The sequence below is a fragment of the Ilyonectria robusta genome, assembly GCF_021365365.1.
Source record: "Ilyonectria robusta strain PMI_751 chromosome Unknown BGZ61scaffold_3, whole genome shotgun sequence".
Classification (NCBI taxonomy): Eukaryota; Fungi; Ascomycota; class Sordariomycetes; order Hypocreales; family Nectriaceae; genus Ilyonectria; species Ilyonectria robusta.
The window spans coordinates 1,537,045-1,551,050 of NW_025764437.1; the positions used below are offsets into that span (position 1 = coordinate 1,537,045).

At 55.2% G+C, this 14,006-nt stretch overlaps 3 protein-coding genes across 3 annotated transcripts; all 3 read left to right on the forward strand.

The window, feature by feature from the left end:
* Window positions 1–679: 679 nt before the first annotated feature.
* On the forward strand, window positions 680–8,952 carry BGZ61DRAFT_342601 (uncharacterized protein; the record flags this gene model as incomplete). The annotated part of the gene is made up of 10 exons (XM_046239521.1): window positions 680–1,546; window positions 1,612–2,205; window positions 2,259–4,093; window positions 4,486–4,622; window positions 5,995–6,874; window positions 7,074–7,089; window positions 7,144–7,251; window positions 7,304–7,375; window positions 7,426–7,503; window positions 7,555–8,952. 10 exons carry the CDS (start codon window positions 680–682, stop codon window positions 8,950–8,952), a joined length of 5,985 nt encoding a protein of 1,994 aa, XP_046109577.1.
* A 1,105-nt stretch (window positions 8,953–10,057) lies between these two features.
* BGZ61DRAFT_473478 (uncharacterized protein) lies at window positions 10,058–11,494 on the forward strand (the record flags this gene model as incomplete). The annotated part of the gene is made up of 1 exon (XM_046248456.1): window positions 10,058–11,494. One exon carries the CDS (start codon window positions 10,058–10,060, stop codon window positions 11,492–11,494), a length of 1,437 nt encoding a protein of 478 aa, XP_046109578.1.
* Window positions 11,495–12,324: 830 nt separating this feature from the next.
* On the forward strand, window positions 12,325–13,989 carry BGZ61DRAFT_443135 (uncharacterized protein). The gene is made up of 3 exons (XM_046244832.1): window positions 12,325–12,438; window positions 12,499–12,547; window positions 12,615–13,989. The coding sequence occupies exons 1-3, from the start codon at window positions 12,377–12,379 to the stop codon at window positions 13,854–13,856; spliced, it is 1,353 nt and encodes a 450-aa protein (XP_046109579.1). The 5' UTR covers window positions 12,325–12,376; the 3' UTR covers window positions 13,857–13,989.
* The last annotated feature ends 17 nt before the right edge of the window (window positions 13,990–14,006 follow it).

A 14,006-nucleotide genomic window follows, 5' to 3' on the forward strand; every position in this document is an offset into this window, starting at 1 on the left:
CTTCCCTTCCACCCTCGGGCGCCCCCATCTCAACCTCGTTCTCACCCCATTCGGCTGGCCAGAGCCTTTTGTCGGACCTCTACTCCATCTACTTCAGCCTTGCCCCGGCCGATCCCCTTCTTCCCTCTTCCTCCGTCCCTCTCCCTCCCGTGTGCGCGTTGTGTGGTTGTCCTGCTTCGAAAGTGTGTGCAGCACCAGCCGCAGCATCAGCCGCAGCAACAATAATAGCAACAACACCACGCCCGCCGCCGCCCCAATCCCCTTCTCCCTCCCCCTACCGCAGTAGTCCGCCTCCGCCTGCGCGTCCTGCCCGTCGCCCAGTCAGGGGACACCGCCTATCCTTGGGACCAAGAGCGACCGCATCGACAAATCGCACGCCGCCGACCGATTCCACGCACCATGAGATAGTCGAGGCCGGTTCATTGGTACTTTCTAGGTCCCCGTCTCCGTCTCAACCGCCCCGTTCTCGATTCGCTGGCCGCGTTTTCCCCCCGGCGCCGCGAGCCCAAAAACTCTTGTCTGAAACGGCCAGATATCTCATCCTGCATATTCGCGTCGCCGCCTTGATTTTTTCCAGCGCCACTGCCAAACTCTCGTCCGCTGACGCCTTCGCTCCTCCTGTTCGCGATCTCCAAACGACCCCGTCCCGTTCGATTTTTAACGCGTTTGGGCGTGGAAAATGTCGGCTGCATTGCAAACAGCCACCCATCAGCACACCGCTCTGGCGTCGTCTCCTCTGGCGTCGCCGCCGAGCCGCCAGTACAGGCCCCAGCATTCGTCTCCGTCCAGGGAGGCATACAATGCTCAGCAGAACTCGACCGCATCCCCATCGTCGAGACGCCCTCCATCACGCAAGACGAGCGAAAACGCACCCTCGCCTACCTATCATCTAACTCCCGCTTTCGGGAACCAGGCCGCCAACACGGCCGCATCCCCCGAGCAACAGTCGCCCTCGTCCGAACAACTCGCCAACATGCCTCCAACGGCCCCCCCGAGGACTTCATCCAACCATCAAAGTGGCAACTCGCGAAGAGCCAACTACTCCAACGATAAGATGTCTAACTCCCCTAGGCGCGGTCAGACGGAGCCCCCGCGGTCTGGCTCACGAGGCAATCCTATTGCGGCCGCCGAGAACGGGCATCAGAGCAGAAAACCAGTCAATTCTCACGTGGCACAGGATTCGCCAGGCCGATCTAGTAGCCGGGATGGCAGAGCCACGACCACCATGCCCATCCGATCCGCTCACAGCACACCCTCGAAACCGACACAAGAAGCTACCGATACCCTTTCCAAGGTCATCGCAGGCTCCGAAGATGTCAACGGTCGCAGCCGCAATCATGTCGCATCCCAGGACGATGCCGCACCACCCCCTGTGGTCTCATCCGGCGACCATGAGGAGCGAAGAGGTGGTAGGAGTCGACATGATCACAGCAACCGAAACCACAAAGGAAATACAAAGTTTGGTGACTTCATTCTGGGCAACACCATTGGAGAGGGCGAGTTTGGAAAGGTCAAGCTGGGCTGGAAGCAGGACAGCCAAGTCCAGGTAAGCAATCGCTTTGTACCTCTTGTCTAAGATTTTCTTTTCTTTTTGCTAACCATTGCGAATAGGTTGCTATCAAGCTGATTAAGAGAGACAGTGTTGGCACCAACCCGTCTCGATTTGCCAAGATCTACCGTGAGGTCGCTATCCTCCGCGGCGTCTCACACCCAAACATTGTTCGCTTGATTGATAAGGTTGAGACCGACAGGCACATTGGCATCATCCTTGAGTATGCGTCGGGCGGCGAGCTCTTCGACTACATCCTCAACCACCGATACCTGAAGGATCACTCTGCTCGCCGTTTGTTCGCCCAACTCGTCTCTGGTGTGGGCTACCTCCACAAGAAGGGAATTGTTCACCGAGATCTCAAGCTCGAAAACCTGCTCTTGGACCGCAACCGAAACATAATCATTACCGATTTCGGCTTTGCCAACACATTCGATTCGAATGAGGATCTTAGCGATGAGGAGGAGCTTAACCTGACCGACAGGGATTTTGTGAAACGAATGGGTCTGGATCGCATTAAGCCGAATGGATCTCGAAAGGGTGATCTCATGCAGACTAGCTGTGGAAGTCCTTGCTATGCGGCTCCCGAGTTGGTTGTCAGCGATTCTCTCTACACCGGGCGAAAGGTGGACGTCTGGAGCTGCGGTGTCATTCTGGTAAGTGTCTCGCCTTTGTGTTCTGTTGAACTAGCGCTAACGGCCATGTGTAGTATGCCATGCTCGCCGGTTACCTGCCTTTTGACGACGACCCAGCCAACCCCGAAGGCGACAACATCAACTTGCTCTACAAATACATCGTGACCACTCCTCTCACCTTCCCCGAGTACGTTACGCCACATGCTCGAGATCTCCTACGACGAATCCTGGTCCCCAACCCCCGAAAGCGAGCGGACTTGTTCGAGGTGGCTCGTCATAGCTGGTTGAGCGAATATGCCCAGCTCGTCGAGTTTATCACCAGCTCGACTACTTTGCCCTCAGATGTTCAGAATTCGAGTGCTGCACCCGCCGACTATGCAGCAGAGGCTCCTATGGTCGCCAGAAGCTCGTCGGTTCGCGAGGCTGCCAAACAAAAGCAGGCTCATCCTCCCGTCGTGGGAGGCTTGGCCAAGACCCATGGTAACATCGATCCTGAAGCAGAGACCGCCGACCGCCGTACACCTAAGGATGCGAAGCGCCGAACCGTGCAAGTGGAGTATGTGGCGCCCACGACCCAGACGCAGCGCGGTGCCGATGGCTCGACTCCGAAATCCCGGGGTCGATCCAACTCCCAGGGTCCTGTCGACTCCCCCAGTACCGCGTTGTCTACCGACAAGCCATTGCCTCGAGATCCGCCAGTGGCCAAAGACATCACCCCGAAGTCGACGGCACCGAAGCGACCCCCGAGCGCGCACAAGAGCACACCGCCGTCCAGGCCGACCCGAGATACACGCACTGCTCCCGAGAATCCGTATATGGCTGGCATAAACGCGGCTACAAGGCCTCAGACAGGTGGTTCTATGCAGTCCCGTCCGACCTATGGACAGCCTGTACCTCCCGCGGTCGCCGACACCAATGCGCAGGGACGAATCCAACAGCCATCCAACGCCGAGGACGACGAGAACATGGGCAAGACGTTTGGGAGTGTTCCGCCCAAGGTTGCAAAGATGACGTTCCAGGGCGAGCCCAAGCGCGACGGCAGGGGGCACAAGCGATCCAATACTCTTGGAGACCTTGGCTCCAAGATCATGGGTCGTAGTGGATCTCTGTTTGGTGGTCGTGGTAAGAAGAGGTCGGAGCAGCCGCCGCAGGTTGACAAGTCGAGAAAATATCCTCCAGTCAGCATGTCGCACACGATGCTCCCTGGTGAAGAGGCTGGTCCAAGGCCTTCGATAGACTCTAGGGTCTCTCGCCGATCTTTCTCCCTCGGACTTGGAAAGAAGCGGAGTGGAAGTATTCCTCGCTCACAGGCTTCTGGAGACAAGTCAAAGGGCCGACGATTCTCTCTGGCCAAGGCCATGGGGCTAAGTAAGGATCACGGCAGCGCCCCGCCCTCAGAAGTGGACTCTCAGGCAGACCTCCCGATTCAAAACCCCCGGAACGATGCGCCATTGGGCTACAGCAACCATGAGGAGCCCCGCCAGAGCGAACCTTACTTTGATGCCGTATCTGATCTGAACCACCCACAAGAGAGGGCCAACTCAAGCCCTGTCTACCACCAGAGGTATGGATCCGTGCAAATGGATAACCGCCGACCCACTGCAATCCCATCATACGTCCAGGGAGCCCACCTGAACTCGGGATCCGAGTCTTCGGTAGATATGCGACGACCCCCAACCGAGCCCCGACCTAGAGTGTACCAGGCGGATTACTCGGAGTCTGAGGGGTACGACGGACGCCCTGTTGGCTCCAGTCAAGGAAACCGAGGAGTGCTACACAAGAATCACAAACGATTTACAGATGCGTACGACCAGGACGAGTACCGAGGACATGAAGGGAGCAGTGGAGCCGCGAAGCGAGTTATGGACTTCTTTAGGAGACGAGGGAAAGCCCGAGGCGGCGAGGATCGGTGATGAATAGCGCGAGAAGCACCCCGGAGTTTGCGGCGTTCCGAAACAGTCGAGATTCTTGACACCTGGACGTTTCAGCACCAATGTTTTTTTTCAAGTTGGATGCCATAATATCTTTACCTGTCTTCCGGGGTCGTGCAAGACCACACAAGCAGCTATCAATAATGAGGGACGAATCCGAGGGCGCCAATGGCAACAAAAGTAGCCAGTCGTTTCCGGTTCGCAATGCACGTCACGGCGCAAGGGTTCGAGATTGGAATTAAGGTGGTGGTCCCGGAAGGCATTTACTCTCTCTCCTACATACCTTAGTCGATATGGAAAGTCTGTGGAATTTTATTGTCATGAGCAGCGACGGGAAAACAGGACACGAGGCTGGATGACCTTGTGTCAGTTTATCAGCGTCGCAAGAGGGTTGTGGTTTCATTTTGTGCTACACAAACGCATGTTTAGGTTGTCTTGCGGGCATTAGCGATGGAGCGAAATTAGTTGTTATTGAGAATGAGCGGTTGGGGAAGGCGATTCGAAAGAGTGTTTGCATTATGGAGAATTCTTTTCGTGGCGAGAAGTAGATGGAAGAAGAAGAAGAGTCGCCATAGACCAATCCCCGAGGGGAAGACGGAAATCTATTAGACATTGTGGATGGTGAAGCGTTTGCTTGGATATTGGCCCGTTGCCCATGTGATGATTTTGAGGGGGGCTGGGAGATTAACTGTAGACGAATAATTGATATCTGTGTCATCAATGGACAATACAGTGTACGGACTGAGAACGTCAGCGCAGCCTTGCTGAATGAATTTCCTGGCCAAGTGATCTACGATGCGTTCTTGGTTTCTCAGCGTCTTGGCTCCTTGGCCCCTTGGCAGGCACATAATTTGACGTGCTTGGCAATGGGTGAGTTATTCGACGGCGGGGAAGTCAGACTCGGAGCCGAAGCATGAAAGTTAATGCAGATTGTTGCCCTTTGTAGTGTAGAGGACAGGCTGGGTGTGGGATTGCACTGGGACGAAGGCTTTGGTTCCGATCCAATTTGGCGATCCTCGAGGTGAAGTGAAGCTAGAGCGGTCAACTGGAATGTGTGACGAGTGAACGTGGCTTGCGTTGCATCGTCATAGACGGAATGTTTGTTATCTGGGGAAGTTTCAGATATACGTCATCGTGAAGGGGTTGGCGCAGATTAGGGAAGGGAGATACGGTTGACAAACAAATCGAATGCTATCATTTTGTAAGAGTGGAGTGTTGGGTGTCTGTTTGCTGCGGTGTCCCAACTGCAGTGTCCCAAGGGACTAGCTACCTCGGTCCCTACAAACATAGATGTCGTCATTGGAAGAGTCAGGGGCCGACTGTGCCAGAGCGTGTTTGATGTAGTCAATTGATTGATGGATGTTTGCCGGGGATTACCTATCTCCCTGTAAGTCCTTTGGAAGCGGGTCGAGGCGATGACTCTGAAATCTGACCAGCGCGTGGTTCGAAAGGGCGAAAGATACTACGTGGTAAGTTAACTTGGTCACGAGTGCAAAGGACTCAACATGGAAGGGCCCAGATCATCGTGGATATTGGCCTTCGGGGGAATCTCCACTGCCCACTGAGAACTTGTTGTCGCGGCACTTGGTGAGTCAGTGGGGTGAACAGCCTCACTTCCCAGGTCCCGCCAATCTTCCAGCCAATCGCTCTGTTGGGAGATTTCTGGCGGACCTGGTTAGCGGCTCGCTCAGCGCCTTGCCCTGTCAACACTACGTACGTAGTGCATCATCGACTGCTATGTGAGCGCAGGGGGAGGCCGCTCGACGCCTTACAGGGTCCGACAGCGTCCCACCTCGTCTCACTGCGCCCCACGCTCGTTGGTTAGATGGTCTTCAGCCACATTACGCTACTGATCCACAGGACACCTGCAATCAGTAAGTAGCGAAGTCTACAGAGTCCACAGGGAGGGGCGGGCTCCCACGTGCTGTGCTTCCCTTCCGGAGGTACCTACGGTTGTCGTCAGGGTGGTACAGAGACCGCCACCGCCTTCCGTGTGCTTCGTGTTTGCGTTGCCCCTTCCACGCCATTCACATAAAGCCAACCTCTTGGTCCTCCCGTTCTTTTCGTCTTACCTACACTTTTTCTTTCTTCCTTCTCCTCTTACAACAACCTCCCAAAGACACTTGTGTCCGTAAAGCCTGTTCGATGAAGGAAACCTCCTCTGAAACCCCCAATATAGATGGCAGTCGTTTTCCACCCAACGCGGTCGTGATTGACTCGACGACGTCATCCCGCCAAACACAGGACTTGAACCTAAACAACACCGAGAACAACTTCAACAACAGCCCCAATGGAATCCCTGGCAACGATGGCGGTCTCGACGAGAAGTCCTCCGTCATCAACGGCTTCAGTGCCCCCGTCAACACGACATCTGACCAGTTCCCACCCGCTATGTCTACGCAGGTTGAGAGGTCGGGGCCTGTCGTAGAGTCGCCCTCCAAGGCTGAGGAGCAGACCACAATCACAACCCCTGAACCCACGAAGATGAGATTCATCATCGACGAGATCCGCCGTAATGGTCGGTTGGCCGTCACCTACAGCTGGCTCAATGCCCTGCTCATCTTTGTCCCCATTGGTATCATCGTCGCCTCCATCGACGGTATCCACGGTGGTATTGTCTTCGGCATGAACGCAGTCGCCATCATCCCGCTCGCCGGTCTGCTGGCATTTGCCACCGAGTCCGTCGCCCGGGAGATGGGAGACGCCCTCGGCGCCCTGCTCAATGTCACCTTTGGAAATGCTGTGGAACTCATCATTTTGTATGTCACAGCCCTACTACCACGAACCCTAAGACTACGAACTAACCATGGTGCTTTAGCATGTATGTCACCTCGCAAATGCCGTTTCGGCGAGAGAGAGCGAGAAGCCCACAAAGGCATTATCATATCAATCGAGTCTTGTATCATTAGTTTTGTCATGTTCCCTCTTGCTAACCTGAGTCCTCTTAACCTAATGCAGCATTGCACTTGTCAAGGTACATTCTTGTCCCACGGTTTGACCCAACATGGTTGCTAACAGTTGACCACAGAATGAAATTCGTATCGTCCAGGCCTCGTTGCTGGGATCGATATTAGCGAACCTGCTTCTTATCCTGGGCATGGGTTTCTTCTTGGGTGGCTTACGCTACCGTGAGCAGGTACTTCGCTCTCCTATCCGACTGCATGGCCTTGGCTAATTGTGACGTATAGATCTACAACAGCACAGTGACCCAGATGAGCGCTTGTTTGCTCAGTCTGAGTGTCATTAGTCTGGTGCTTCCCGTACGTTGTTCAACCTTCGCTCATAAGGATAATATTCTAATTGTGCTTAGACCGCCTTCCATGCCTCCTTCAGCGACACCAAGCTTGCTGATGCCCAATCGCTCAAGATCAGTCGCGGAACCAGTGTCGTAAGTCTATCTGCGGTCATTGTCTTGGTCGTGTTGCTTATGAGTCTCTAGATTCTGCTCCTCGTCTATCTCGTCTACCTCCTGTTCCAGCTCAAGTCTCATGCGTACATGTATGAGTCCACGCCTCAGCATATTGTCGACGCCGAGTCGACGCCGGGACCAGCAGCCGCGTGGTTGGACTCGTCCAGCTCTGATGACAGCTCTTCCTCTAGTTCATCCTCCGATGACTCTGATCACTCTCAAGGTACTATGCGCAAGAAGATGAAGAAGGTCCTTCGAAGCAGACGCAGACGCAAGTCAACCGCCTCTTCCACCGATACCAACAATACCAAGGCCACTGGTACCGTTTCATTCGTTGCTAGTCGCGAAAACGAGGCTGTCACCGAAGCCTCCAATTCTCGGCCCAAGTTCCCTCGATTATCCTCTGTTGAAGGCAGTGAAGAGGCCGTCGAGGACGAGGAACCTCGTCGCCACCACAAACGCCGCCATCGCCGACACAGGTATCGCAAGAGCAAGAAGAATGCTCTGGATGAGGACAATGAGGACGGTATTCCCGCTAAACCCAAGGTGAAATTCAATAACAATACCCGAGCTGGTGGCGATGGCGAGCCTCGACGTGTCGATTTCGCTGTCCAGAACGAAGATCAAACCGAAATTCCCGAGCTCGACTCTGGAGCGGAAGGCAGTGGCCGACTACCATTCCCCATTCTACGTGGGATCTCCATCAAGAACCTTACACCCACTGTCTTTGGACAGGATTCAAAGACAGCCATCGCGCCTCCTGTTCCACAAGGCCATGTTCCCCGGGTTCGCTATGGCATTCGACGCACCAACTCGCTCCCAGACCGCCTTAACCAGCATCAATTCCGTCCTCCTGGCGCCATGTTGCCTGTCCAAGTCCCGTTGATGGCACTCAGTGCCGGCACCGATCATGGGAAAGAGGATGACGAGGAGAAACACTTGTCTCGAGCTGGCTCCGTCATTCTCCTACTCGTTTCTACTGCTTTAGTCGCAGTTTGTGCCGAGTTCCTTGTCGGCTCTATTGAAGAGGTCGTTGCCACCTCGTCGATTGGTGAGATCTTTATTGGTTTGATCATCTTACCTATCGTCGGTAACGCCGCGGAACACGTCACAGCTGTCACTGTTGCGATGAAGAACAAGATGGACCTGGCTATTGGTGTTGCGGTAGGCAGCTCAATCCAGATTGCTCTTTTCATCACGCCGCTCGTGGTCATTCTGGGATGGATCATGGACCGCGAAATGACGCTGTACTTCACTCTGTTTGAGACGGTCTGTCTCTTCGTTTCGGCATTCATCGTCAACTTTCTGGTCCTGGATGGTAGGAGTAACTACCTTGAGGGCGCACTGCTCTGTGCAGTATACCTGATCATCAGTGTCGTGGCCTTTTACTACCCCGACGAAGACCAGGCTAGCTCTTGGGGAGCGTAAGCCGTCATTGCACGCACCTGACCCTGGATGGACGGTGTTAATGACGCGGCCCAGATGATGACCGGTGAGGGTATCTAAGGGCGAACTAGAAATTTGGTGGATCGGTTGAGTCAAGTTATTGCCCAAACATGGCATTGAGTAACATGTTTACCCAGATAACTAGGTAGTTCTCAACCAAATGACATGGCTATGGTGGTTTCCTTACGGAATCATCATAGATGATGTTTCCTTTCCAGTTTTTCTGATACATGTGATTGTTTGCCTTGCGTTGTGATAACGAAGACTAGATGTCAATTTATACCTAGTCAAAGACAGTACTAAATGTATGTCTTCCTTATTAAATTAGACCCAATACATAACATAAAATATCATTGCTATAAAAATAAATACTAAATACTAGTTCTTGGAAAAAACCATCTTCTAAATTACTCTTAAGGAAGATATTGTATGGTTATTAGTAGGGTCAAGAACGTAGTTATGCGTGCGAAACACAATATTCTCATGTGCGAATAGCATTACTCTTCATCAAAAGGTCAAATTGTGTTCACTATTCGGACGTTTACTCTAGTGACCGAAGCAAGGTTGGTTGCGTACATGGTCAAATTAAGTGTACTTTTAACCCTTGCTGCCAAGCCACTGAAAGAGGCCACCCCCGCATGCAGTGGTCCTAACGCGGCAATCCGCCAAGGTCTGGAGCTCACGTTGTAATAAAACGTACTCCGTATGGACCGTGGAGAGGAAGATAGCTCAACGACCAGCGAGCACAGCCACAAAAACGCGGGTGCCGGACCATCTCAACACCTGCTGACGTTGCGTGACAGTAACGGTGACGGTTGCGGTGACGATGAGGCCTCTTTGATTTTAGCCTTTTCTGCCTGGTTTCTTCAATAGGCAGTGAATTGGCCTTTGTTCCGTTCTGTTGCGCCCCGTGTTTGTGACTCTGTTTGTGACACACTGCCTGTGATTGCGAAGGGAAGGCCCAATCGAAACAACATCCCTCCCTTGCTCTCCAGGTGCTTCCACAAAGTTGTCAACCTTCATCATCATTTCGCGCTCCATCCCACATCACCCAAGGAAGCCGAAGCCCATCGCAACATCGCCAGCCATGTGTTTTGGCAGCAAGGACGAGCGCGACGACGAGCCCGCGCCGCGACCGGCGCAGAGGCCCGTCTCACCACCGCAGAGCCACCCCATGGGTGACGTCAAGAACAGCAGCTACATGCCGCAGAACACGCCCGGACGGTCGTCGGGGGAGCCCAGCTACGCGCCTCCGGGGGGACCTCCGCCGGATCGGAATACGGCCCAGTATGCGCCGCCGCCAGGGCCGCCTCCGGGACAGTCGTCGCAGCAGCAGTTCGCTCCTCCTTCGGGGCCTCCCCCGGGACAGTCGCAGCATGAGTATGCACCGCCTTCTGGGCCACCCCCCGGGCAGTCGTCTCAGCAGTACGATGCTCCTCCAGGACCACCTCCAGGACAATCGCCGCAGCATGAGTATGCGCCGCCTTCGGGGCCACCCCCTGGACAGTCGTCGCAGCAACAATTCGCCCCTCCTCCTGGGCCTCCTCCGGGCCGCTCATCACAGCAGGAGTATGCACCACCCTCGGGACCACCTCCTGGACAGTCCTCACAACAGCATTATGCTCCTCCCCCGGGTCCCCCGCCAGGCTCGAACGACTGGATCCAGCCTCCATCCGGCCCTCCGCCTTCTGCTGCGAAGCAGCCCCAGCATGATTGGGAGGTAGCCGTCCCCGATACGTCTCTATTCCCACCGCCGCCGGCCATCTTCAGTGGCTACGACAGGTCCCCGACCAGCAACGCCACTGAGGACGACGCCATCGCCGGCGAGGATTGGTGTGAGCGGTACCCCCTAACGCGGCCCATCGTCCTCGACCAGCTCGCCAGCACGGCTCTGGAGGCGGGCAACATCCGTCTCATGGAGCCTGCGGGCTTCAGTGGCAAGCTCACCTGGCTCAAGCCCGGCCAGTGGGACGGCTACACGGCCAAGAACTCGCCCGACCGCTGCATCATCGGGTATCCTCCGCTCTACTCCGTCACCCAGCACGACCCGCTGCGCTCTGGCCGCCCCAAGACCATCTACTACGAGGTGAAGCTGCGCGACAACAGCCCTACCGTCTTCCTAGGCCTCGGCTTCACGGCTCTGCCCTACCCGTCCTTCCGAATGCCGGGCTGGCATCGCGGCAGTCTGGCTGTCCACGGTGATGACGGTCACAAGTACATCAATGACCGCTGGGGCGGTAAGGACTTCACCGACGAGTTCCGCCGCGGCGACACCTACGGCATTGGAATGACGTTCCGCGCTGTCGGCCAGGCCAAGCCCCAGGTCGACATCTTCTTCACCCGCAACGGCACCATGACCGGTGGTTGGGCGCTGCATGAGGAGACCGACGCCGAGCAGGACCTGCCCGTGACGGGGATGGAGGGCTTGCACGACCTGAGCTGCGCCATTGGAACGTATGATGCCGTGGCTTTTGAGGTCATTTTTGATGCCGCGAAGTGGTTGTACAACCCCAATCAAGTTTGAGTGTGTGTGAATACACTTGGAGGCGGACAAAGGATTGGACTTGCTGGGTATTCGTTTTTTTAGTGCCGAGAGATTTCCTATTAGCATGTACATATTCAAGCACCCAGTTGGTACCACTTCCCCTTAGACTACATCGATGCGAGGGGTGTCTTGCGATCAAAATTAGAATTTCCCAACTGTCATACCCGGGCCCCCACCCGAGGACCGTAACGTGAAGTCGCATTCTAGATCCTCGAGAGTGACGAGGAACATTCTCGACCCCATCACGAAATTCATAGGTTAAGATGTAAGAGAGAGAAAAGCACGTCGAGGGAGCCGAGCTCCTTTGAGGATGTGTAGAGCAAGGCGTCGGAGAAGATTGTATAAAGTTGACAAATTCTCAAGGGGGACACGGCGTCACAGCGGCGGGGAGTTTCTATTTCTACACTCTTGCGGCTCTGTTCAAATCAGGCTCTCAATGCAGAGCGAGGGAGAAAAGAGGCGCAAACCAGGGCTGATAATAGGTCTGCAATCCTTCTGTTGCGTATGAAGCTGACAGGGGTCTCGCGTGCGTCTCGCGCGTGGGGCAAATCAAGCAAAATTATTGCCGGATCGTCAGTTTTTCAGGGTATGAGTACATGGGCACAGGCCGAGATGCTCACAGCAATTATAGCGCGTGGAATGGACCTTGGACGGTGAGTGCGATACAAGTGATGAGAGGTTGGATGTTGAGGGTGATGCATATAGCGGGGTGCCACGCCGTCTTCAACAGCGCCGCTCCCACCCGCTTAGTTGCAACCCCACCATTGATTGGAGCCCGAGCCTAAGAGTCGTGGTTCGCGACTTTCAGAGTCGCGCAGCAAGTGCTCTGCCCAGCCCCGAATTTCCTCATACATCGCCACCATGGAGGTAGACAGTGACAATGGTCTGCTCAGCAGAGTCGCATTAGGCACCCCAGTTGAGATGTGAGTTCTACTTCATCCCAAGACCCATCTACCGGCCCATATCTGACCCTGAGGACGCAGAGACACCTGGCCTGGCTTGCGCAGTGACATGCTCGCGCGACTTGAACAGGTATGTCCCCTCCGCTCGACTTGCAAAGAAGCGCATCGACTGACAGAGTCTTCCTCCCATCGAACAGATCGCACACAACGAGTTCCCCATCCCCAATTTTCCTCCTCCCCAGGCCGCCCCCCGGCCCACCTCCGAACCACACGTGTCTCCGCTCCCATCGTCACCTCTGGATCAGGCTTCGCAAGAAACCAACAAGGAAAATGCGGCCACCGAGTCGCTGCCGGCGACCCAACCCGTCGACTCAGGCGCGCTTCCAAAGCAGCTCGCTGACATGCTGACCGACATCACCACCCACCTCCAGACCTTCAACACATGCCCGCCGCACACCGTCCAACGACTCGCCGAGCTGATCCTCCAGCCCCGTGCGCACTACAGGGCGCTGGCCACCTACCTCCATGCCGTCGACAGGGTGGTCCAGGTAACATCCGGGATTAGTACCTACCCTCTTCCCCCGGCCATCCCAGACATGTCTTCCATGCATCTCAATGGCGAGGACGCCAAGGACCCCGCTGTAACAGTTGCCTGGAGTAATCCCACGACAGCTGCCTTGGGGACGGACGAGGCCTTAGGAGGAGCTCTTTTGACCCCTATTCCATGGCTGACGAGACGGAGTCCCGAGGAGACCAATCATGATACACCCGGCGCGCAGATTCACAGCGAGAGCACCGAAACGATTGATGGCCCTAATGGCGTCGGCAGTATTGAAACCGTCTCTGTGAGCGTTAATGGTGTTCCGTCGACTGGGCACGCAAGGGGTGTCACTCAAGGCGAGCTCCTTCGACAGGAGCAGCGAGCAGGAGTCGTCCCGGTCAGCCAGCTTTCACGCGCCCAGGAAGCCATGGCTGAAGAGGAGCGCACTCAGGCGGCGGAGGGCGAGGATGGGGAACCACGAGAGGATGAAGAGACGCCACATGCAAGAGGGCCCGAGGAGATTGGCGTCAACGACACAGGCCTCCAGGCTACCACGACAAGCTACGTCGGCGAGGACGGTCTTGAAATGGAGGGCATTGACGTTGAAGCAGCAGTTGGGAGGAAGCATAACGAAGAAACGAGTGCAGAACAGAATGGGGATGGTGGGAATGAAGCCAAGAGCCCTAGCGCAGAGAGCGTAGGGACGAAGCGTGAGGCAGAACAAGACCTAGAGAGTGAGTCTTCAAAGAAGGCCAAGGAGGATGCGGGAGATGGGGACAAAGACAAGGATGAAGCCGATGCTGATGCCACTGAAAAGGAAACTGAGGAAAAAGAAGCAGCGGTCTCTGCTGAAGAAGCCACTCCGGATGAGGATGGCGACAAGATGGACACGAAATAGGAGGTGGGACTGGCTGGGCCGGGACAGGGCTCACGATGAGATTGAATGATACCACGAGGCAGATTTTGGAATTGTACCACCAATAGATTCACTTGGAACTAATAGAAAATGCCAGTCGGCGTTTGCTCCCAGACATGATAGATGCTGTTT